At 39.6% G+C, this 27593-nt stretch overlaps 1 protein-coding gene across 2 annotated transcripts in view; it reads right to left on the bottom strand.

Annotated features, from left to right (window-relative positions):
• The window catches only part of CPEB1 (cytoplasmic polyadenylation element binding protein 1), an 86672-nt gene extending 62791 nt beyond the window's left edge, over positions 1-23881 (bottom strand). For both annotated transcript variants that reach the window (XM_068991160.1, XM_068991161.1), the window contains exons 1-2: positions 23867-23881; positions 18135-18309 (exon numbers count right to left, since the gene is read on the bottom strand). In XM_068991160.1, the coding sequence (XP_068847261.1) occupies positions 18135-18309; positions 23867-23881 (190 nt within the window). The remainder of the gene's footprint in view (positions 1-18134; positions 18310-23866) is intronic.
• Between the last annotated feature and the right edge of the window lie 3712 nt (positions 23882-27593).

Raw genomic sequence — 27593 nt, forward strand, 5'->3', positions numbered from 1 at the left:
TAAAAACTGAACCCATAATTTAAACCATTCCCTCAAAAAATAAAAAAATAAACAAAACACTCCAGGCACAGGTTGTTTCCCCAGTAAATAAAACCAAAATTTAAGGACAAGTACTGTAAATTGTACAAACTTTCTCCCAAAGAACAGGAAAAAAAGGAACTTTCTCTTTCGTTTCAAGAGGCCAGTATAACCCTGATATCAAGATATTTTAAGGAAGGAAAATTACAAGCTGATGTCAAATGCATTAACAGAAAAATCCTAAAGACAACATTTGCAAATCAGTTCCAGGAATAGACTAAATAAAATACTTAATCACCAAGTCGTGTTTATTCCAAGCATGGTTTAATGCCAAGTTAGGTTTACTTGGGTATTCTCTAAATGTTATCTACACGTGTTTCATTTTGCCTTTAATTGCTTTAAATCTTTTGGCTCCGCTGGGTCTTCACTGGAGCACGCAGGCATCTTTTGTTGCAGGTTTCGTTATCCTGCAGCACATGGGATCTCAGTTCCCCAACCAGAGATGGAACTGTATCCCCTGCATTGAAAGGCAGATTCTCAACCACTGGCCCACCCGGAATGTCCCAAACCCACATATATTTTTTTTAGAATGAGAAAAGTCAAATGAACAGATGCAGAAAAACCTGAAATCATTTAACATCCAATTATGACTTTCAAAAAGCCTTCTCAGCAAATTCTAAAAATAAATTAATTTCCTTAGCCAAGAAAAAGAGTATCTAAAAAACTTCAGCCAACACTTAATGGTGAAATGCTGAAGACGCCCATTCCTGTAACCCCTCCCGCAAGACCAGAAACAAGACAAAAGATGCTTGTTACTGTCACTTCTATTCAACACTCTACTGTGTAACCGAAGCCAGTGAAATAAGTAATGGGAAAAAAGCAGAAGGACTGGAAAGGAAGAACAAAACATTCATAATCTGCAGACAACGTATTTGTGTACATAGAAAATTCCTTAAGAATCTATAAGTAAACTCTTGCTGGTGTTTAGCAAGTTTATGAAGTAAATTTATCAAGTTCACTGAAGGTAATATGCGAAAAGCTTTTTCTCTATGTACTAGAAAATAATTAGGAAACAAATTTTTAAATAATTCCATCTACAATATTATCCAGAGAGTCAACCAAGAAGGCTTCTCAAAGGATTAACACAAGAAACATCCTCATTTCCTCAAAAGAGAAAGATTTCTGAAGTATGGCATGAAACTGCTAACTGAAAATTTTAAAAATCAATTAATTGGAACCATCTTAAAATGAAGAACTTATCCTCATCAAAAGACAACATTAGGAGACTAAAAAGATAAGCCCCAAATGTGGGTAATATTAGCAATGCATGTATCCAACAAAGGTCTCCGCCAGAATAAATACTGCCTACAAATCTGACTTGCCCAACTGAAAACAGCATCCACGACTCTGCATAACTACACGGTAGGACAGTATTTGAAGTGGCCAACAACAGCATGAAAATGTTAAAACCTCAGTAGGTATTTGGAAGATACAAATTTTAAACCATAATGAGGTAACACTCCATCCACAAGAACAGCTACATGAAAAAGAGTTGATAATTTCAGTACTTGATGCTGGTATGAAGCAGCTGGCACTAACTCACCCTGTTGGTGGGCAAGTACTGTAAAACAGTACAGCTTCTTTGGGGAAAGTTTGGAATTATCTATCACTCTCACCTTTCGCTTTCATGCATTGGAGAAGGAAATGGCAACCCACTCCAGTGTTCTTGCCTGGAGAATCCCAGGGACGGGGGAGCCTGGTGGGCTGCCGTCTATGGGGTCGCACAGAGTCAGACACAACTGAAGTGACTCAGCAATAGCAATTAATTTTAAAGAATCTCAAACTTAGGGAGCTCGTGTGCCAGGATTCATGCACAATAAAATTCATTCCATCACTGTTTAACAGCCCCAAACTAGAAACAACCTAAATGTTGAACATCAAAACTGAAAACTGTTAGGCATTTCATGATACTGTATACAGCCATCAATGTTAACAAATTACAGTTGCATGCAACATGAATGAGTTTCATAAAACCATACAATAAAGTTCAAATTTTAGATACATTTTAGTTTTATAGGCATGGGAATAACATACACCAAAGAAAACACAGAAATATAATGGTTGCATCTGGAGAAAGGGAAATGTGATCTTTAGGGAAAACATGGGGGTCTTTGGGGGTACTGGTAATCAAAGTAGTACTTATGTGGGTACTGTATAATTTATTAGTGTGTACAATGGTTTTAGCAATTTCTTAAGTAAGTATGCTACCCTTAATTTAGGAAAGTCAAGCAAACCAGTCCAAAAATGAATCAAGTAAAAAATGATAATCTAAGAAACCAGTGGAAGTTACTAAAATCTTAAATACGTGATGTACGTATATCACACATATCAAAACTACAACTAAAATCCTAAGTGTTAGGAGGGTTCTGGGAAGACAGAAGAGGAGGAAGCACCAAGAATCTGTCTCACCAGCTAGGCAACAACTGTACTAGGTGAATCTATAAGGATGCAACTATTTCAGGACTCTGGAGTCTGTTGAAGGTTTGCAACTTCAAAGGGAAAACTCAGATGGTAAATTGCTGTTAATTTGAGTCAATTTCAGCTCTCAGCACAGTAAAAGCCATCTATGCCCACATGTTCCTGTAAGTTAGGACAGTTTGTGGGAGTAAGAGTATGCGAAAAGGACAGTCTCCTGCAAATACTGTGATCTGTGCTCTGATCACTGACTGTTCCTTCTGGTCACAAAGGTCCAGACGCAGGTAGGCAGCCATTCTTGCACCTTGTTGTTGCACTATCCAATTGCTGCAAGACCCACCGCCTCCAGCTGAAGTGGCTTGCAGAAGATCAAATAGGTTGGTGCCATCCCCCCAACCTTGCCTCCCACTTTCATCCTTTATTTTTCACTTTTTCTCATGGGAGCCAGATATTAAAGACTACAGCATTCTAAAACAACTGCATGTATGGGGAAAATTAGAATGTGGCTGCTTGTGCCCAGGGAAAGGCTCAATAAACACCTGAGAAGACACCTCAGGCTGATTCTTGACAGAAGCAGGCTACAATAACCAAAACAAAGCAAAATCATAAAAAAAAACAGCAAACTGTGGTGAAGGAGAAGTAATTTTCCAGACTTATCATATTATTAGATTCAAACATACAGCATCCAATGAAAAAAATCACGAGGCACACAAAGAAATAGCACAGTATTCAAAGGAAAAAAAAAAATCAGTAAAACTGTCCCTGAAAAAGACGTAATGGCAAATATGCCAAAGAATTTAAACAATCTTGAAAATATTCAAAGAACTAAAGGAGAATGTAGAGAAAGTCAAGAAAACAATGTGTGAAATGAACAATGGAAATGTCAATAAAGAGAGAGAAAACCTAGGAATTTCCTGGCAGTCTGGTGGTTAGGACACCGAACTCTCATTGACAAGGGCCCAAGTTCAATCCCTGGTCAGAGAACTCAGATCCCACAAGTCGCACAGCATGGACCAAAAAAAGAGAGAGAAAGAAAACCTCAAAACAAAACGAAAAAAAGAAAAAATAAATTCTGCAGCTGAAAAATGCACTAACTGAAATGAAAATTTCACTAGATAGTTTCAACAGCATATTTGACCAAGCAGAAGAATCAGTGAACCTACAGATAGCACAATGAAAACTGTCAAGACTGAAGAACAGAAAGAAAAAGATTTAAGGGATTTCCCTCATGGTCCAGTGATTAAGAATTTACCTTCCAATGCAAGGGCATGTGTTCTCTCCCTGGTCCGGGAACTAAGATCCTACATGCTGCAGCTAAGCCCATGCACTCTGGAGCTTATGCTCTGCAATGGAGGAAGCCGCTGCAGTGAGAAGCCCACGCACCACAACGAGAGAGTAGCCTCGACTCAGCACAGCCAGAGAAAGCCTCTGCACAACGGAGACCCAGCACAGCCAAAACCTAAGTGAATACTTTAAAGTAAAGATTTAAGGTAAATGAACACAACACCAGGGCCATGTGGGACACCATTACATAGACTAACAAATTCATCCTGAGAAGCCCAGGAGAAGGAGGGGATGTGGGGATGGAGGCAGAGAGAGTATGTGATAAGAGATAATGGTTGGGAACTTCTGAAATTTGATTAAAATGAATATAAACAATAAAGGCAGAAAAAACTCCAAGTGAGGTGAACTCTAAGAGACTCACACCAAGCCACATTATAATCACATTTTTAAGAGAAAAAGACACAGAGGACCTTAAAAGGAGCAGAGAGAAGCAAATCATCACATACAAGGATCCTCAATAAGATTATCAACAGATTTCTTATCAGAAGCCACTGAGGCCAGAAAACCGAGGGCTGAAAGTCAAATTGTTAAAAGAAAAAGAACTCTCAACTGAGAATCCTGTATCCAGCAAAACTGTCCTCCAAAAGTGAGGGAGAAATCAAGATATGTCCAGATAAACAAAAGCTGAGGGAGCTTGTGACCAAGCTGCCCTGTAAGAAATGCTCAAAGCAGCCCAGCAAGGGGAAATGAAAGGACACTGGAGGAAAAAAGATCTCAACACAGGGAAATAAATCGGCAATTACAGAAGCAAGCATGACTATTAACAACGGTTGGTAGCTGTACCCTTTTCCTACATGATTTAAGAGACTGATACATTTAAGGGAAAAAAAACAATGTAAAAACTAATATTACTGTAACTTTTGTTTATAACTCCCAATCTTTTTGTCTACATAATTTAGGGGACTAACACATCTTAAAGAATTTTACCTTTTGAGGTACAGAGTAGTATAAAGACATAATTTTGTGACATCAAAAATGGAAAGGGGTGGGGACAGAGCTGCAAAAGAGCAGAAGTTCTTCTATGTTATTGAAGTTAAGCTGCTGTAAACTCAAATTATAGTCTTATAACTGACATTAAATGTAATCTCCATGGCAACCACAAAAATAGCTACAGAATTTACACACCAAAAATTAAGAAGGAATTTAAACATTTCACTACAAAAACATCAACTAAACACAGAGGACAAGAACGCGGAAAATGAGAGGCATGGAGAAGGGAATGGCAGCCCACTCCAGCATTCCTGCCTGGGAAATCCCACGGACGGAGGAGCCTAGTAGGCTACCCACCATGGGGCTGCGAAAGAGTAGGGCATGACTTAGCGACTAAACAACATCTTGTTTATGTATGTTTTCTCTGTTATGATCTAAGCTTTTTTTTCTTTTTGCCTGTCACAGTGTAAGAACTCTATGTCAACTTTTATTGACATTATATCTCTTTGTAGCAATATTTGGCCAATAACACTTATAGTCCCAAATCAAAAGCAGCTGGATTCATATTGCAGCCATTATAACCACATAATCACTCTTAATTTCCAGCCCTTTCCATTGTGTCCCCCTAATCTGACTGTATCTGGCTCATCTATCCTCATTTTTTTCTGTACAGTCTTTTTGTTTGATATACACACTATTAAGCTTATTTTAAAAAATCTTTCTCTCAGGTCAGACTCTCCAAACTGGTAATTTTATCTGAGTCCACTTCTCTGACATACAACACTAATGATTATGGATGGACTGATCTAGTGTCCTGCATGGCTTAGTCTAAAGCCCTCTTCTGTGCCTTTCTCCTTTTCTCATATTCCTGTTCCTCAGCTTTACAGTAGTCGATGAAGGGAAGCCAATACACGTCCCCCCAAGTTCAGCACCATGGGAACATCTACTTCTGGAACCATTTCCGCAAGAAGAGCGATCACAATGGGTCATTCCTGGCTCTGCCCCTTCAGGACGCATACATGAGGATATCTGGGGTCTTGGCTGTTGACATTCTAAGAGATCCCCAGAAAATTAACATCTTCCTACCCCACGAGATCAGATTCTATCAGGTACGACATAGAAAAGTTCTTCAAGGTCAATGGTAGGACAGCCTCTCCTATACTTTTTGAAAAAGTAAAACCTGAAACCAGATGAGAGTAAAGCTATGCATATAAATGGTGTCATCATACATACAGTAAAGCTATGTATATAAATGTCATCATACATGTGTCAGTCTTTGGAGAGGTTCCCTATTACATATGGAGGGGCTCAGACTCAGTTGCATATCTATGCCTCGGATTGTCTGGGAAGCTTGTTAATATGTGTCCCATGGTATTAATGGTAGGAACAGCATTTTCTGCTATAGAACTAAAATCCAACTATTAGACTACTAACTAAAACCCAAAAAGTGGGAATGAACTTATAGAAGAGATATATTTATGTTTTATTTATAGTGGTACCTAGAAATCCTTGGCTTTTTACACAAGTGGTGCTAAATATGATATGCCTTACCACAGTTCTTGATTTTAGTGTTATAATTTTTGAGGATGAAGAATGAAGGAAAAGCCTAAATGTTTCTCAAATATTTATGTTTTCGAATTAGATCTCAAAAAGGGAGTGGCACTTTTTCATGACCTGTAATGCTATGGCTTCTTTGGTGAAATTGTTGATTATCCAGTATTTCTTCTTTAAAATATTATAACAGCTTAAACTTAACAGAAAATAAAGTCCATGATGCTTACTGTTGACAACAGCAAAAATAAACAAAAATAAAAATCTTTATATCAAGGTTAAAAAAAAAGAAAAGAAAATGAGAGACAAAAGGCTATAAGGCATATAGGAAAAATGGTAAAAGTCAGTCTTCTCCTTTGCTGTTGTTCTTCAGTCGCTCAGTCGTGTCCGACACCTTGTGACCCCATGGACTGCAGCACGCCAGGCTTCCTTGTCCTTCACCATCTCCCAGAGCTTGTTCAAACTCATGTCCATTGAGTCGGTGATGCCATTTAACCATCTTGTCCTCTGCTGTCCTCTTCTGTTCCTGCCTTCAATCTTTCCCAGCATCAGGGTCTTCTCTAATGAGTCAGCTCTTCACATCAGGTGGCCAAAATAATGGAGCTTCAGCTTCACCATCAGTCCTTCCAGTGAACACTCAGGGTTGATTTCCTTTAGGATTGTCTGGTTTGATCTCCTTGCACTGCAAGGGACTCTCATGAGTCTTCTCCAACACCACAGTTCAAAACCATCAATCCTTCGGCACTCAGCCTTCTTTATGGTCCAACTCTCACATCCACACATGACTACTGGAAAAATTATAGCTTTGACTATGTGGACCTGTGTTGGCAAATTAACATCTCTCCTTTTTAATATGCTAAGTTGGTCATAGCTTTTCATCCAAGGAGCAAGCGTCTTTTAATTTAAAGGCTGCAGTCACCATCTGCATTGATTTTGGAGCCCAAGAAAATAAAGTCTGTCACTGTTTCCATTGTTTCCCCATCTATTTGCCATGAAGTGATGATGGGACCGGATACCATGAACTTGTTTTCTGAATGCTGAGTTTTAAGCCAGCTTTTTCACTCTCCTCTTTTACCTTCAAGAGGCTCTTTAGTTGTTCACTTTCTGCCGTAAGAGTGGTGTCCTCTGCATCTCTGAGGTTATTGATATTTCTCCTTCTGATCCTGATTCCAGCTTGTGCTTCATCCAGCCCAGCATTTTGCATGATGTACTTCGCATTTAAGTTAAATAAGCAGGCTGACAATATACAGCCTTGATGTACTCCTTTCCCTATTTGAAACCAGTCCATTGTTCCATGTCTGGCTCTTACTGTTGCTTCTTGACCTGCATACAGGTTTTGCCAGGAGGCAGGTAAGGTGATCTGGTATTCCCTCCTCTTGAAGAATTTTCCACAGTTTGTTGTGATCCACACAGTCAAAGGCTTTAACGTGGTCAATGAAGTGTAAGTATATGGTTTTCTGGAATTCTCTTGCTTATTCTATGATCCAGTGGATGTTGGCAATTTGATCTCAGTCTTCTCCTTATCAGCAATTAAATGATGTAAATGGATTAAACTCTCCAATCAAAAAACAGAGATATGCAGAATGGATAAAAACACTTGATCCCATAGGTCTCATCTACAAGAGACTCACTTGAGATCCAAAGACAGAAACAGAAGGAAAGTGAAAGGACATAAAAATATATTACATACAAACAGTAACCAGAAAGCAGAGGTGGACATACTAACGGCAGGCAAAACAGACTAAGAAAAAGTTAATACAGATAAGAAAAGACTTTATATGTTATAAAACCCTCAATATAACTATACAATATATAATTATCAAAATACATGAAGCAAAACCTAAGAACTAAAGGGAGAGAAACAGTTCTACAGTAACAGTCAGAGACTTAAATATCCTACTCAGAATAGTGAATAAATGACAGAAGATATTTAAATAAGGAAGTACAGCAGCTGAACAACAAAATTCACCAATTAGATTTAACAGACATATATGGAACATTCACTGTGTGTGCGTGTTCAGTCGTGTCAGGCTCTTTGCAACCCCGTGGACTGTAGCCTGCCAGGCTTCTCTTGTCCATGGAATTTTCAGGGAAGAATACTGGAATGGGTTGCCATTCTCCTCATCCAGGGGATCTTCACCACCCAGGAATCAAAACTACTTATATCTTGTGTTTCCTGCACTGGCAGGTAGGTTCTTCTCCACCTGTGCCACCTGGAAAGCTCATGGCACATTCTACCCAACAACAAATACACATTACCAAGTGTCTGTGGGACATTTCCCATACTTCAGGCAACAAATAAAGTCTCCATATATTTTAAAAGGTATCATACAAAGTATCTTCTCTGACAACAACAGGATGGAGTTAGAAATCAGTAACAAAACTGAAACTGAAAAATTCACAAACTGAGAAAAACTGAGTAACACTTTTAAACAACCAAGGCATCAAAGAAGAACTGAGAAGGGAAATGAGAAACATTCAGAGACAAATGAGAACAAGACACAACATACAGACTTAAGGGCCACAGCAAAGGCAGTGCAATGAAGGAAATCTGTATCTAGAAAAGATGACACTAAAAAACAAGAAAGATCTCAAAGCAACACCCTAACTGCAACTAAGACCTGATGCACCCAAATAACTAAATCAGTCAGTTCAGTTCAGTCGCGCAGTCGTGTCTGACTCTTTGCGACCCAATGAATCACAGCACGCCAGGCCTCCCTGTCCATCACCAGCTCCCGGAGTTCACTCAGACTCACGTCCATCGAGTCGGTGATGCCATCCAGCCATCTCATCCTCTGTCATCCCCTTCTCCTGCCCCCAATCCCTCCCAGCATCAGAGTCTTTTCCAATGAGTCAACTCTTCGCCTGAGGTGGCCAAAGTACTGGAGTTTCAGCTTTAGCATCATTCCTTCCAAAGAAATCCCAGGGCCTGATCTTCTTTAGAATAGACTGGTTGGATCTCCTTGCAGTCCAAGGGACTCTCAAGAGTCTTCTCCAACAGGTAAATAAATGTTATTAAAAATTCAACATCCTTTCCTGAACAAACCCTCTTTTTTAACAGAATAGGAACAGAATGAACTTACCTTCATATAATAAATGCCATATATGTAAAACCCACAGAAAACGTCATATTCAATGGTGAAAGATTGAACACTTTTTCTCTTAAGATCAGGAACCAAAGATGTCTGCTTTCACCACTTTTATTCAACATATTATTGGAAGTTTCAGCCAGAGCAATTAATTAAACAAGAAACATAAAAGGCATCCAAGTTGGAAAGGAAAAAGTAAAATTATCTGTTTGAGGAGAATACAGTCTTATATGCAGGAAATCCTAGTCTCCACAAAAAATGCTGTTAGAGCCAATAAATGAATTCAGCAAAGCCAGCAGATACCAAGCCAACACACCAAAATCAGCTGCATTCATAGACACAATGAACAATTTGAAAAGGAAATTACAAAAACAATACCATTTATAACAACATTAAGAATACAATACTTAGGAATTAACCAAGAAGGTAAAAGACTTGTAAATGAAAACTACAAAACACTGCTGAAAAAAAATTAAAGATTACATAAATAAATGTAAACACGTCCCATGTTCATGAATTGGAAGACTTCATATTGTTTAAATGTTAATGCTATTCAAAATGATTCAATGCAATCCCTATCAAAACCCCAATGACTGTTTGTAGAAACAGAAAAACCTATCCTAAAATTCATATGGAATCTCAAGTGACCTGAACAGTTTAAAACAATTTTGACAAAGATCAACAAAACAGGACTCAACATTTCCTGATTTGAAAACTTACCTCAAAGATGTGGTAACCAAAATGGTGCAGTATTAGCATAAAGACAGACATATAGACTGAATAGAAGGTGTGGAAATAAACCCTTGCAGACATGGTCAAATGACTTTTAACAAGATGCCAAGACTACTGAATAGGGGAAAGAACAGTCTTCAATAAATGGTGCTTGGGGAACTGGACATCCACTTGCAAAAGAATGAAGTTGGACTCTCACCCAATGCCATGTTACTCAAAGCGGATCAATGAACAAATATAAAACCCGAACAATGAAACTTAGTAGAAAACATAGGACAAAATTTTCACAACACTGGGTCTGGCAATGATTTCTTGAATATGACTTCACAGGCACAAGTAACAGAAGAAAATACACAAATGAAATTTAATGAAAATGTAAAAACTTTGTACATCAAAACACACTATTCTACAGAGTGAAAAGTCAACTCACAGAATGGGAGAAAATAAGAGAGAAAGGGCATGAACAGATACTTCTACAAAGAAGATACAGAAATGACCAAAAAGCACATGAAAATATGCCAAACATCACTAATCACAAGAGAATGCAAACCAAAATTACTATGAGACACCACCTTACACCCATTAGGATGGCTACTATCAAAAAGAAAAAAGAAGAGAAAAGTGTTGGTAAGGGTGTGGAGAAATTGGAACCCTTAGGCCACTAGGAGATGATGAAAAACTGTATAGCCTCTGTGAAAAATAGTATGGCAACTTAAAAAAAATTACTGTGTGATCCAGCAATTACATCTCTTGGTATATACCCCAAAAGAGTTGAAAGCAAGATCTCAAAGAAATACCTGTACACCTATGTTCATTCACAGCAGCATTACTCACAATAGGTAAAACATGCAAGCAACCCAAGTACCCGTCTGATGGACAAATGGATGTGCAAAAAGGGCTGCATGTGTACAATGGAGTGTATTACTCAGCCTGAAAAAGGAAGGAATCTGCTATGTGCTACAACATGGTTAGACCCTGAGGACATTATCCTAACTGGAATAAGCAAGTACAAAAAGACAAACACCGGTATGATTTCACATATTTGAAGTTGGTCAAAACCATAAATACAAAGTATAAGGGTGGCTGCCAACAACTAGGGGAAGGAAACATGAGGAATTACTGCTCAATAGGTATAGAGTTTCAGTTTTACAAGATGAAGAGTAAGGCCGATAAATGGTGGTGACTTTTGCACAACTATGTGAATGTATCTAGTATCACTGAACTGTACACCCAAAAATACTTTAGATGGTAAATTTTATTTTTGCTACAATAAACAAAATCCTAGATGGTATCAACATTGAATGTGCAAACAGAATTTAACATAAAAAATTTTTCTTTTGGCCACGCTGCACACCACGTGGGATCTTAGTTCTCTGACCAGTGACTGAAACTGTACCCCCTGCGGTGGGAGTGGAGATTCTTAACCACTGGACCACCAGGGAAGGCTCAGAAGTCCACCTTTTAAAAAGACATGACCCCGGTGAGTTTGGGGGAGAAGAGATTTAAGTGTATGCATGGCTGAGTCCCTCTGCTGTCCACCTGAAACTATCACAGCATTGTTAAGTCACTTCAGTTGTGTCTGACTCTGTGTGACCCTATGGATTGTAGCCTGCCAGGCTCTTCTGCTCATGGGATTCTCCAAGCAAGAATACTGGAGAGGGTTGCCATGCTCTCCTCCAGGCGATCTTTCCAACCAGAGATTGAACCCTGTCTTCTGCAGTGACGGCTTCTTTTACAAAATAAAAAGTTTAATTAAAAAAAAATACATGAACACAGCAAAGCTCTCATGACTGGATGCTATATATACACACACCATCATAATCATATACTACCAGCATTTAGCTGGTACAGTTACAGGCATTATTTAGGTATTCAATACACGTCTTTTTCAATCGTCACAAAAATCGTATGTATGTGTATTATTACTACTCCTGTGTCACGAAAACTTAACCTTTAAGGTTAGAGCAAGTCAGTATTACCGCCAGGATTTGTTCTCAAGGAACCTGCACCCAGAATCTGCACTTGACTTCGTGTAGGTTTATTATGAAATGGGCAAACTGAGTATGTTTTTCTTCAAAACTATAACCTTCCCACTTAAGAGAATATACATGTTTATAGTTATACCACCACATAGTGGGTCAGTGACAATCTGCAACAGCCAAGAATGATCCTGCTCCATCTAATAGAGCCAAACAAACAGAACATGTGAGAAGCTTTTCAGAGATGAAAACCAAGTCACTCTTAAATAAGGGTAGGATTTCTCGAGGCAGAGAACATTCAATTAAGCACCAGAACAGCATTCCTGCCATGATTTCATCTAAGTCAGCAATTTTAATTATACAACATATAGAAACATACCATACGGTATAAAGGAAAAGAACTCTGGGGCACAGTTCTGGAGACCTTTTTGGGTTGATACCACAGCTTATATGCTACAGGTATTCTTTTAACTACACAAGTATTTTTTAATATAAACAAAAACTTTCGCATCTCCACAGTCATCGATTCAGCTTGTCAAGTGTCACGTCGCTCCACCCCATGACCATGTGGAAATGCAAATGTCCAAGAGGAACCAAGGATCACGAAGGACAAAGGTAAAACACTTTACAACCAAGTATCAAAACCGACTAGAAAGCTGTGGTCTCTAAGACGTGAGGACAGATAAACAATGGAAGAGAAAAGCCTCCAGAAACAGACGTGCACATGTAATACAGATGCCTGACTTATGAGAAAGGCGCCAGCAGTACGGTGAAAAGAGATTTTTTTTTTCCCCAAGGTGGTGCTGGGTCAACTGGCTATCTATGCAGAACAAAACGAACCTTGACCTTCCACCTTACACTGTGTACAATATGAAATCTAAGATGGGTTGCAAATGTTAAGACCGAAAGGTAAAACAGTACTTTTTTTAAATGAAATGCAGAATATCTTCTTCATGACTTTGGAATAGGAAAACACTTCTCAGACACAACAAAGCATTAGCCATAACTGAAAAGTTGATATACTGCACTCCATAAAATTTAAGTTACATTATTAAAAAATACCAATTAAGAGTATAAAGACAAGCCACAGGTTTGGAGAAAAGATTTTTTATTTTATATATCAGACAAAGAACTCATAGGGTAGAATACATAAAAGAGTAAACAGAAAATAGCTATAGCTAAGCAGGAAAAAGGCAGGTAATCCTAAAGAAATATTAGTGTATTAAGACTTGAAGAGGCACTTCAGGAAAGAGGATATGCGAAGGTCAACAAACATTATGAAAAGATGCTCAAGTTCGTAAATCAAGGAAACGAAACTTAAAACCACAATAGAGATGCCACTACGTACTCACCGAAATAGTCAAAGGGATAAAAAACAATACCAAATCTTGGTGAGGATGTAGAACTAACCCAAACCATCTGACAGTGTGTGTCACAAGTGTAAACTGGTTCAACTGCTGTGATAAACTGGCAGCATCCATTAATGCTGAAATCACAGTTACTCGACCCGCCAACACTCTCCCAGGATACACCCAAAAGAAGTAAGTTCACCGGAACACATGTTCAGAGTAGCACTATTCAGAATAGCCCTAAATGTCTACTAACAGTAGAATAAGCCGGGACATATTCACACAACAGAATGCAGCACAGCAACGGGAACAAACGCCCCACACCACGGCTGTGGCTGGGTGGGCCTCACAGCCGGAGAGCACACAGTCACGGCTCTAGGCACGCAAGTGCAGAAACAGGCAGAACACACGCATTTAAAAGTTCGCACAGTGGTTTACCCCTCACTAGTTAAGAGACTGTAGGGCTGCTGGGGGCTTCTGTTTCTATCTCTATATGCAAGTGGATATACAAGATTTGTTCAGTGTGTGAAAACTCACTAAATTTGCATATTTATCCTAGTAAAAGTATCATATTTTTAGGTATATATCATAGATAATTTTCTGAATATAGTGTTAGACTAAAAATAAAAATTTAACTGTTAAAGCCATATATTAAAGGTTTCAGAAAAAAAAAAAATTTATTTTATGGGAAGTGAGACTTCCCAAGAGTAATTTCAACTGTCTCCTGTTAGCTGGGACTGAATATATTAAAACTTATTTCAGAACAGCTTTTAAGATAATTTAGTGATGATACTCTCAGAATAAAAAAGGAAACCATCTCAGTCAGAAATTCAATATATCCGGCTACAATTACACACTTCTTTGGTCCTAAATTGAAAGCCGGCAGCTCATCTAGATCGGCATTGCTGGTTACCTGCCTGTGTTCAGCTGGAGACAGTGTGAGCTCTTCACTTATGATGTGTACTTTTCTGTATGTGTATCAGATTATAATAAAAAAATATTAAATCAGCGTTTCAGTCCCACCCCTTACTTGCTGTGAACTACTTTTAACTTATCTATTCCTCTTCTGAGCTTCCAACTACTTTAACCAGTCTCTGAGAGGTCTCAAAGTTAACATGAAAGTTTTCCCTCCAGACACTGCCTCAGGCCCATCCCATAGTCAAGAGTCCCTTAATGTCATCTTAACAAGTTTTCACACTTGACAGACACGTAACAATAACTCAGTTCATTTATGCTTCAATCACATGTCCATTTACAGCCCATTTCCTTCCTTCCTCAGAACTGTAAAGGACTAGGCAGGGAGTGGGGAAGGGCCCCTGAGGAGGTAGGCACCCTCTCTGAGGAGCTGCCTGGATGAGGGGTCCGGCTCTGGCCTAACCTCCCAGCCCCACCCCTACCCCGCCCACAACAACAGTCTTGGCCCAACACCAGCCAGAAAACTCCAGCCTCTGGCAACGTCTCCTGAACCAGAGGAGTCTCCCTGCGTGTCAACTGGGGGGCATTCAGACAGCTGCAGCCACCCTCCCCCCTCCCTGCCCCATGTCATCCTCTCAAGTTCTCTCTCACCTTTACTCAGTCAAGGACAAACAGCAAGTCTGCTGCCTTACAAGGGGTTCAACAACCTTGTGCTCCTTCTTAGAAGCAATTTCCATCTACACAAATGCTCCTCTCTGGAGACACTCCCCTCACTCGGCTTGACAGCGGAAGCAGCGCCCGCCTTGCTGTGCTCCACCAAGACACCAGAGAGTTACCCTGCAGGCTGCCCGCCCCAAGCCGTCTTCCTACACAGCCTAGGGCAAGGCTGAGGTGAGGCCTGTGGTAGCGGGACAGCTCTGTGGCCTCTTTGGAAGCCCTCAGTGAGGTATCTGGCTCCCACTCTTGGGGACTGTCACTGTACCACAGGTCATCTGACAATCTTCAAGCTCAGCTTTGGACCCCAATGTCAATCCAGAATCAACAACAAACCTAACTCAATATCCAATTACACTGAAGTAACTTTTTCTTCTTCAAGGCTTATTTCAAATGCTGCTCCATCCAGTGCTTCTTCACTCCCTAACCAACACAGTCTCTCCCTCCTTGGACCTTGTTCACAGCACTTTTCCAGTAACATCTTACCAGCTGACTTGCAAAGTTCTGATACGACTCTCACTGCATACTATATGCAATGAAATCCTGTCACAGCTAATGCAAGCCTTCTAAGTGATAAATCAAACATTTGCTCAAATGAAAAAAACAATAGCATATAACTATTGCAAAGTTAAGTGTACCTATATGAAGCAAGTTGCACAATTAAATGTACCTATGCAAAATCCAAATATCAATGCTGAAACACTGTGCCAAGAAATATTCTTTTTTAACAAGTTGTTCTTATTATAAAATATGTTTGTTACAGAAGAATCAGTGGGAAAAGCACACAGAAAAAAAAAATTACCCATTATACCTTCACTGTTACATTTACACCTTGCCATTCCAGTCTTTCTATGCATATATACATCCCTGAGACCACAGTTTTGTACTTTGCTTTTTCACTTCAGGTACTGTGACTACCTACATCATTAAGTAATCTACTACAAACATATTAATAAATGCAGGACATTGCACTGTACGGCTACTTTAGCTTTTGCCATCACCAAACTGCCCCTAGTTATAACACTGTTACAACCAATCTTGCTCTTGGGTTTCTATAATGCTGATTATCTACTTAGGTAGCAAGATTACTTCTGACCAGAAGCTACAAATTCAGGTTAAAGTGCTTCATGGAAAATACACACCCAGGTTTACTTGTGCAATAACCACAAGTAAACAGGCTTCCCTGCTGCGGAAGCCTCGGAATGCTCCAGGCCAGCAGCCCTGCCTCACCTCTCAAGATCCAGAGCCCACACCCCGAACCAGCATCTCAGGCGGGGACAACGAGCAGGGGCTAGGTACGTGCAAAGGGCACAGGACACCAGCTACCTTGACCAGAACTTCTCCTGCAATTTCGGGAGGTGCCTTCAAGCTGCAGCACTGCTTCCTTACAGAGCACCCCCACCAGCCCCCAGCAAGGAGAGCCCTGTGAGGCATCTGGGGCCGGCACCATCCTGTCCTACAGCTGGAAAACACTATCTACTTTGGCTCACTGCCCAAGGTCAACCTTAACAACCCAGGTTTCCCTTGTTTCTTCCAGTTCACTTCCCATTGCACTTCTTGAACCTATGCCCTGAGAAGGCCCCCCTGTAGAGCTCAAGAAGTCTACACCTCATAGGTTGGCCAGTCAGTGACCAGAACCCAGGTCTTATCAGTGAGGCTACTGGGTGCCCGGGCCAACTGTGAACTGCACACCTCAAAGCTCCCGTCTCACTGACCAGGAGTCCCTCCCCTTACTCAGGTCAACAACCTAGCCATTAGCTGAAAAACGCTCTGCTATAAACCATAAACGCTCCAGCACGTCTGAAGCAATCCAGCGAGATTTAAGTCACTGTTGACTGTCATTCTTACTGGAGTATAATTCATGCAACTTTCTGAAAAGAGAAACACACAGAACCAGGCAGGTTCTCTCAATCTTTCACTTGACATAAGCTAAATAAAGAATAAGAGCTAGCTCATGGCTTACTCCAATTAACAGGAAACATTACACGTATACTTTTTTGGAAGTCAGAAGAGGCAAGACCCACCCGTACTCCTCAGTTCCCATTTTCTTCTCTCACTTTTCTCCCAGCACAATTTAATAAATAAATTTCTATGGGGCCATCTCCTTCCTAATAAACTTCCCCCTTAAACACTTACTTTATGTTCACATGCTTCTGCATTTTTGTGGGAATTATTTCCAAGGCAAAGTTAAAAATAAATCAATGAATTTACAACTAAAGAAACAGCAATTACCAGTCCTTGTTCTGAGAATCCCTGTTTTACCAAATATTTTCAAGGTCCATTTAAAAAATTAAAAACATGTTCGCTTTCATCTAAAATAAGTCAGAGAGCAGGCCAACAGCATTCCTATAATATGCTGCAGCTCCCACAGAAACATCATGAAACCCTGTTGGGACAGCCAAGCCTCCTTGAGAAGAACCGTCTTCAGGAGACACTGCCCTCTCCCTCCACTGTGCTATGGAACACCCTAAATATCAGGAGAACCAAATGCTTGTTGACTTGCACGCCTTTTAAAAGCAATTAAAATATCCGAGAGCTGCACCATCCAGTGCAGCAGCCACTGTGACTACAGGAGCCACATGCAGCTACTGAGCCCTTGAAATGTAGCTAATTCGAACCGAGCTACACTGTAAATGTGAAATATACATTGGATTCTGACGTCATAACACTAACAAAAGAAATCTCTCACTAACACCTTTTATACAGATTATACATTGACACACACTATTTCGACTATGTTGGGTTACATCAAGTATTAATCACTTTTTAAAATGTTTCCAATGTAGCTGTAAGAAAATCTACTGTAACATGTAACTCATAATTGAATATATAAATAGTCTTGTCACCTCTGACCTACTTTTTTTTCACGTAATCAAAGGATGTCTTCACCCCAGCGGGAACCCAATCCACAAGGCAAACTACAGAAGGGGTGAAGTGCTACCTGAGAGTCAAGGTCACTCACAGACTTCACGAGGAAGCGGCCTAGAAACAGCAATGTGTGCATGTCTAGCACGTCCAAGGTTTCAAATCTAAGTCACCTGGCAAATGATCATGAATTCCTCGATTTACGGGTGTAGTGCAGACTCTACTGAAATCCAGAGAATTATCCAATATGGCATTTATCCTTCGAAAGATATTGGCATTTCTACACGTGGAGAGTGCAGGTGCTTCCTGGTTGTCCCAGCAATCTTTTATCCTTCCCGCTTCTTCTTCCTAGACACAGAAAAAAGGTGTTTAGGTTTTCTATTCTCCCTGTTGATAGAGACTTCACAACTCCTTTTCCTCTATAGCCCAATACAAGTTAGATACAGTAACAAAGACTTGAGTTTCTTGCCTGTATACTAACATACTTAACTCTCAGCAAGGTACCCTGAGAGAACAGTAAGAGGCAAAAACACTGACATGTAAGATGTAAGAACATTCTAACATAATGGGACTTGTACAGAAGTAGAACGGCAGCAGCATGAGCTTTAAGAACCAGACTCACCTGGTTCAAATTGTGAGTCTACCTATATAGTAGATTATGTGGCAATAAAAGAATCAAGCACTGACAGATACTACAATATGGGTGAACCTCACAAACGTGAGGCGAAAGACACCAGTCACACAAGACCACACACTGTATGAGCCCAATTATATGAAATGTGCAGACTAGGTAATCTAAAGCAGATTAGCTGCCTTCAACTAGGGAGGTGGGGAGGTGGTTAGCCAGTTGTGTCTAAAGGGTACAAGGTTTCTTTTTTCAAATGATGGAAATATTCTAAAATTAGATCATGGTGAGGGTTGCAAAATTCCATAAATATACTAAAGGTCAATGAATTGTACTTTGAAAAGTGAACCTTACAATTATGTAAATTATACATTAATACAGTTGTTTCAAAAGTTTGATTCTGCCGTTTATTGGCAGTTACTAATCTCTGTGCTACAGTCTCCACTTGTGAAATGGGGAAGAGTACCTACCAACCTTTTGATGGGATGTATACAGTACTTAGCATGGTGCTGGCATATGGTAGCTGCTATTTTTACATTTTAAGATATACCTACAGGAAAAGACTTGGGCAGGATCAAGAGTGGTACAAAAACCACCCAAAGGGTTGTTTAAATAATTGAGACAATCTATGTGGTCATTAAAAGTGCACACAACTCATGTAAGACATCACTGAATGAAAAACGGACTCCCAGGTACATAAAAGTGAACTGAACCCCCACACAAGTGATTCTTGGGTGTTCTCTCTCTCAGTCAATAAGACCACCATCCTCCAGGTGCCTCAGACAGAAATCTAGGGACCATTCCTCTCTGTTCAATCTCCCTCATTCACCACATCCAATGTAAGCAAAGAAATACTGGCTGACAGACTCAGTCTTCTAAAGGGAGTCAGACTCATCGCTTCTATCATTCCCAATCACCTTGGGGAGTGTAACAGGGAAGTCATGCAAAAGCAAACAACAGCGAAAGTCCAAGTAATAAAACTAGTAGGCCTCCCTGGTGGCTCCGTGGTAAAGACTCTGCCTGCAATGCAGAAGATTCAGGTTCTATTCTGGGTCAGGAAGATCCTCTGGAGTAGGAAATGGCAACTCACTCCAGTATTTTTGCCTGGACAGACAAGCCTGGCAGGCTACCGTCCACGGGGTTGCAAGGTATTGGATACAACTTAGCTACTAACAAACAACAACAAAAGAAACTAGAACCTAAGACCCTGTAGCTGAACACGTCAAAACAAAATTTTTAAAGCCTGATGTTATTCTGTGTAACTTATTAAAATCCAAGTGTAAGCATGAGAATGACCAGAAACATTTAAGACTTTATAAACTCTGCAGCATGGCCTTAAAGGGACAAACCTGAATTCCACATCGTCTTCAAGCTCTTGAAAGACTGGTTGGTATTCTTTGCAAACTGTGAAGATAACCAGAACACAGTTGTGCTTCCCAAGCCCTCCAGGGAGGTGCCACTGAGAAGGGTTAAATCCACTGACACAGGCCATTTTCACAACTGCAGATTTCTAAGCTTAATATCCAGCTTTACAAAAGGCTAAGACACAAGGATTTATAACCAATCTGCACACCTTAAGGCTACATGCTTCATTCATTCACTGTCTAACATACATTAACCAACTGCCTGCTATCCACAGTAGCACTCTAAGGATAGGCAGATTAAACCAGCAACATCCACTGAGGAACAGATATATCACTCTCCCCAGGTGTACAACAGGGATAAAAGTAACAATACTATCTCAGAGGGCTTTTTGTGAATTAATACACATAAAGTAGTTCACACAGTACCTGGCACATAACTATGTGCCAAATAAACGCTGGCTCTCAGTAGTGTTATTATACCAAGGGGTTAGAAGCCGCCACAAGGATCCTTGAAGAAAAGAATCTACCTGCTCATTAAGAGGAGAAAAATGAACTAAAAGCCTATGTCAACTATTCCTTTGAAGACCCCAGGCCCTTCCATGCCTAATTTCTGTAATCATTTTATTTCAAAAGCTTAATTAGGAACCTCCCTGGTGGTCCAGTGATTAAGAATTTGCACTTCCACTGCAGAAAGTAAGGGTTTGATCCCTGGTAAGGGAACTGAGATCCTGCATGCCACCCGCATGGTGTAAATAAAAATTTAAAAACTTAATTAAAAAAGACTAAAGACATGATAAAAAAAAAAATCAAACTGTCCAAAAGCTGAACCTACCACAGAATACAGTGATCCTTTTAAAATTATCCAGTTATATAATTCTTAGTTTCTCATTTTTTAAACAGAAACCTTTTATACATCCCTACCCTTAACAGGCCCATTACTCTGCATATTCTATCTTAACTCTGATCAATTTATAGGTCTGAGTTCATATCCATGTTTTACCATAACCAAAAATGGGTATTCTCCCTTGATTTTCTACTACTGCCTGATAGATTTCACTGTTATTTGTGGCATTTTTGCCATGCAGTGAGATTACTTGCAACTTTTATTGCACTTTCACTACAGACAGGAAAGCAAGCTTTAAAGACACATTACAGACTCAAAAGAGAACACAAACCTTAATACTACTGAGAATCATGGATCAATAGGAAGGATTACTTGGTAGGGCTAGAAAAGAAAAACAGTTAATTCTCTGTCTTCACATCTAAAGCAACCAGAGAAAGGAAAACAAAACCCAAAGTCAGTAGAAGTAAAGAAAACATTTAAGATCAGAGTAGAAATAAATGAAATAGAGACAAAGAAAATAATAGCAAGTGTCAATGAAACTAAAAGCTGGTTCTTTGAGGAGATAAACATTGATAAACCTTTAGCCAGACTTGTCAAAATAAACAGGGAGGATTCAAATCAGTAAAATTAGAAATAAAAAAGGGGACATTACGGCTAACACCACAGATATACAAGGAATCGTAACAGACTACTAGAAGCAACTATATACCAATAAAATTGATAACCTGGAAGAACTGTAAAAATTCTTAGAAAGGTGTAACGTCCCAAGACTGAACCAGGAAGAAACAAAATATGAACGGATCAATCACAAGTAGTGAAACTGAAACAATTATTAAAAATTTTCAACAAACAAAAGTTGAGGACCAGACGGCTTCACAGGCAAATTCTATCAAACACTTAGAGAAAAGTTAACAGGTGCCTTTTTGAAACTCTTCCAAAAACTGCAGAAGGAATACTCCCAAGCTCATTCACTATCACCCTAATACCAAAACAGACAAAAGTATCACAAAAAAGAAAAATTACAAACCAGTACCGTTGATGAACGTAGGTGCAAAAAGCCTTGACAAAATACTAGCAAAATGAATTCAACAACACATTAAAAGGATCATACAGCATGATCAAGTGCAATTTATCCCTGAGATACAAAGATTTTTCAATATCTGCAAATCACTGTGAAATATATCAACAAAATGAAGAATTAAAACCATGTGATCATTTCAACAGATGTAGAAAAAGCTATTGACAAAATTCAACATGCATTTATGATAAAAACTTTCCAGAAAGTGAGCTTAGACGGAACCTACCTCAATTTAATAAAGGCCATATATGACCAACTCACAGCATACATCATTCTCAATGGTGAAAAATTGAAAGCATTTCCTCTAAGAACAGGAACAAGAAAAAGATGTCCACTCTTGCCACTATTATTCAACAAAGTTTTATAAGTCCTAGCCATGGCAGTCACAGAAGAAGAAATAAAAACACTTCAAACTGGAAAAGAAGTGAAACTGTCCCTGTTTGCAGATGATACGGTACTATACATAGAAAATCCTAAAGACGATACCAGAACATTACTAGAACTCATCAATAAATCTGGTAAAATTGCAGGATACAGAATTAATGCACAGAAATCTGCATTCCCATACACTAACAGGAGATAAGAGACATCAAGGAAACAATCGTATTTACCGCTGCATCAAAAAGAGTAAAATACCAAAGAACAGACCTGCCTAAGGAGATAAAAGATCTGTACTCTGAAAACGATAACATATGGATGGAAGAAATCAAAGATGACACAAACAGATGGGGAGATATACCACATTCTTGGATTGGAAGAATATTGTCAAAATAACTATACTACCCAAAGCAATCTATAGACTCGATGCAACCCCCATCAAACTACCAATGGCATTTTTCACAGAATGAGAACGAAAAATGTTTAAATATGTATGGAAACACAAAAGATCCCCAAGAGCCAAAGCAATCTTAAGAAAAATGGAGCTGGAAGAATTAGGCTCCCTGGCTACAAAGCTACAGTAATCAAGACAGTATGATATTGACACAAGAACAGAACTATAGTTAAATGGAGCAGAATATAGACAAAAGCCCAGAGATAAATCCACACACCTATGGTCACCTAATCTATGACAAAGGAGGCAAGAATATACAATGGAGAAGAGACAGTCACTTCAATAATAAGTGGTGCTGGGAAAATTGGACTGCTACATGTAAAAGAATGAAGTTAAAACACTTAACACCATACACAAAGATAAACTCAAAATGGATTAAAGACCTAACATAAGGCGAGAAACCATAAAACTCTTAGAGGAAAACAGAACACTGACATAAAATGCAGCAAGATTCTCTTTGACCCATCTCTTAGAGAAGTGGAAATAGAAACAAAAATAAACAAATGGGATCAACTTAAAAGCTTTTGCAGAGCAAAGGAAGCTATAAACAAGATGAAAAGACAACTCTAAGAATGGGAGAAACTATTTGCAAACAAAGAAAAACAAAGCATTAATTTCCAAAATATACAAACAGCTCATGCAGCTCAATATCAAAACAACCCAATCAAAAAATGGGAGAAGTATCTAAATAGACATTTCTTCAAGACATACAGGTGGTTAAAAAGCACATGAAAAGATGCTCAGTTCAGTCGCTCAGTCGTGCCCAGCTTTTTGTGACCCCATGAATCGCAGCACGCCAGGCCTCCCTGTCCATCACCAACTCCCGGAGTTTACTCAGACTCACATCCATCGAGTCAGTGATGCCAGCCAGCCATCTCATCCTCTGTCGTCCCCTTCTCCTCCTGCCCCCAATCCCTCCCAGCATCAGAGTCTTTTCCAATGAGTCAGCTCTCCGCATGAGGTGGCCAAAATATTGGCGTTTCAGCCTTAGCATCATTCCTTCAAAAGAAATCCCAGGGCTGATCTCCTTCAGAATGGACTGGTTGGATCTCCTTGCAGTCCAAGGGACTCTCAAGAGTCTTCTCCAACTCCACAGTTCAAAAGCATCAATTCTTCGGCACTCAGCCTTCTTCACAGTCCAACTCTCACATCCATACATGACCACAGGAAAAACCATAGCCTTGACTAGACGGACCTTAGTCGGCAAAGTAATGTCTCTGCTTTTGAATACGCTATCTGGGTTGGTCTTAACTTTTCTTCCAAGGAGTAAGCGTCTTTTAATTTCATGGCTGCAATCACCATCTGCAGTGATTTTGGAGCCCCAAAAAATAAAGTCTAACACTGTTTCCACTGTTCAAATCAAAACAATATACAATGAGGTATCACCCCATACCAGTCAGCATGGCCATCAATCAAAAAATCTACAAATAATAAATGCTAGAGAGTGAGTGTGTGGAGAAAAGACAGCCCTTCTACACTGTTGGAGGGAATGTAAACTGCTACAACCACTATGAAGAATAGTATGGAGATTCCTTAAAAAACTAAAAATAATAGTTACCATACGATTCAGCAATCCCTGTCTAGACATATATCCAGAGAAAGTCTTAATTCAAAAAGACACATGCACCCCAGCGTTCACTGCAGCACTCTTCACAATAGCCAGGATACGGAAGCAACCTAAATGTCCATCAGCAGCAGAGCGGGTAAAGATGCGGTACATATATGAATGGAGTATTAACTCAGCCACAAAAAGAATGAAATGCTGCCATTTGCAGCAACAGGGATGGACCCAGAGATCGTCACACTGACAGTAAGATAGAGGAAGACACATATCATATGATATCGCTCATATGTGAAATGTTAAACAAAAAAAAGGGGGGGGGTACAAATGTTGTTAAACAGAGACTGAGTTACAAATGCAGGAAACAAACTTACGGTTACCAGGAAGTGATTGTGGAAGGGATAAACTGGGAGACTGGGACTGTCATACACACACTGCTATACATAAACAGGTAACTAATAAGGGCTTACTGTATGGCACAGGAACTCAATACTCTGTAATGACCAATATGGGAAAAGAATCTAAAAAACACACAACATTGCAGATCAACTATACTCCAAGAAAAATTTTTTAAAAACAGTACTTCTGTTTATCAGTACTACTTTATCAATAGATAAAACTATTGATAGTTATATTTACTTATATCACGGGAAAAAATGGTTCACTAGGAATTTCTACTAATAGAAGCTATTTTACGGCAGGTCACAGTTTTCTCCTCTTCAACAGAAAAGGGCGCACACCTCCATCATGAAACAGTGGCTTTCTCTAGTAATAATCCTCAACTGGAAGGGGTGATGGCAAAGAGCCTACCATCTGAAAAAAGCATTTCCCTTTTCCACAAAGGAAGAATCCTCCCCCGACTGTGAATCACAGTTTCGAAAAGCAGAAAGAAAGCCCCTGGGACACAAAAACTAAGTTTACCGCTTCAGTACCTTCTCTAGCTTCCACTGGCTCAGGTGTAAGAGTGGAGTGCTACCTATTTGCAGATTTTGTGATAATGAGAAATATATAAAGTACCTGAAAACGCTCAATAACTTATTAGGGACAAATGTCTCCCAACCCCACTGTTATTCAGAAGTATTCTTTCAATTTATCCTAGTCAAGCTCATCAAGAAGCCTACAGCACATAATTGGAGGTTTTTTGCCTTTGTGGCTTGAAACTACTACTCATAATACTTTAAAATCTGAACCCTCACCATGCAGCTATGTTTGCCTGTTCAAGACTAAGATCCCAAAATGTTATACCTATTTGTACGCTATTATAAATCTAGACTTGCCCTATTTGGGAACCCCCAGCCTTGCTTTCACATACCGTATAATCCACCATCAACATGGTGATGAAATGGCCATTATTTTAGGTCAAAATCCTGGTTCAGGATTTAACTGTCATCAATGAATGCCAACTTTACCATCCCTGGTTTATTTTTATTGTCTTTAATCAACAACAAAAAATATCTACACTACAGACCACTTCAAGACTATCACTGTTAATCATCTGTTATGGAGTCTTCAAAAGCCAGATGAAAGATTTACAGAAGACTGACTGAATGGCACACAGTTTATCTCCTGATGAGAATTTCAGCATGGGGTTCCATGGACAGGAATCCACCAACGCCCCTGGCAAAACTGTTCATCCTAAAAATTTTGCTGAGAATAAAATTTTCTAATTAATCACTTATTTTTTAGTTAAAAGCCCTGGTCTTTAAGTCTCTTTAACAAATGTGATTGAGAAAACTGGACAGCCTCATGTAAAAAAGTTAAACTAGATATCATCCTTTAACACCATACACAAAAATAAGCTCAAAATGGATTAAAGACCTAAATGTGAGACCAGACACTATAAAACTTCTACTAGAGAAAAACATAGGCAGAACACTCTCTGATATAAATCAAAACAGTATCTTTTTTTATTGTCTCCCAGAATAATGGAAACAAAAATAAGCAAATGGGACCTACTAAAATCTTTTGCACAGCAAAGGAAAGAATAAGCAAAACAAAAAACCACCCACATATTGGGAGAAAATATTTGTAAATGATGTGACTGACAAGAGATTAGTCTCCAAAATTTACAAACAGCTCAAGATGCTTAACACCATCAAAGCAAACAACCCAATCAAAACATGGGCAGAAGACCTAAACAGACATTTCTCCAAAGAAGACATACAGATGGACAAGAGGCACATGAAAAGATGTTCAACATCATTCATTATTAGAGAAATGCAAATCAAAACTACAATGAGATAGCAGCTCACACCAGTCAGAATGGCTGTCATCAAAAAATCCATAAACAATAAATGTTGGAGAGGGTGTGAAGAGAAGGGAACCCGCCTATACAGTTGGTGAGAACGTAAACTGATACAGTCACTATGGAACAGTATGGTTTTTTAAGGTTCCTTAAAAAGCTAAAAGTAGAGCAACCACATGACCCTGTCATCCCACTCTTGCACATATATCCAGAGAAAAACATGATCCAAAAGGATACATGCTCCCAATGCTGGCTGCAGTACTGTTTACAACAGCCAAGATATGGAAGAGACCTAAATGTCCATTAACAGAGGAATGGATAAAGATGATGTGGTACAGGGATGTCCCTGGTGGTCCAGTGGTTAAGAATCTGCCTTGCAATGAAGGGGACACCGGTTCAATCCCTGGTCCAGGAAGATACCACATGCTGCAGAGCAACTAGGCCTATGCTCCACCACTGCTGAGCCTGAGTGCCCGGAGCCTACGCTCTGTAACAAGAGAGAAGCCACCACAGAGAAGTCCACAGCCCAAAACAAAGAGTAGCCCCACGCGCCACAACCAGAGAAAGCCACCATGCAGCAATGGAGACCCATCACAGCCAAAGAGTAAATGATTTAAGATGCGGTACACATATACAATGAGATGTTACTCAGCCACTGAAAGGAATGAAATAATGCCGTTTGCAGCAACATGGATGGATGTAGAGACTGTCACACTGAGTGAAGCTCCTGACAGGGAGAAATATATGACATCCCTTATATGTGGAATCCAAAAGGAAATGATGCAAATGAACTCACTTACAAAACAGGAGGAGACTCAAGACTCAGAGAACGCATTTATATGGTGGTTAAGTGTTTGGGATGGACATGTACACACTGCTATATTTAAAATGGGTAACCAACAAGGACCTACGGTATAGCACAGGGGACTCTGTTCAATGTTATGTCGCCGCCTAGATGGGAGGGGAGTTTGGGGGAGGATGGATACAAGTGGAATGTATGGCCAAGTCCCTTTGCTGTCCGCCTGAAACTATCACAACATTGTTAACTGGCTATACCCCAGTACAAAACAAAGTTAAAGAAGA

Source organism: Capricornis sumatraensis, chromosome 19 (genome assembly GCF_032405125.1).
Source record: "Capricornis sumatraensis isolate serow.1 chromosome 19, serow.2, whole genome shotgun sequence".
Classification (NCBI taxonomy): domain Eukaryota; kingdom Metazoa; phylum Chordata; class Mammalia; order Artiodactyla; family Bovidae; genus Capricornis; species Capricornis sumatraensis.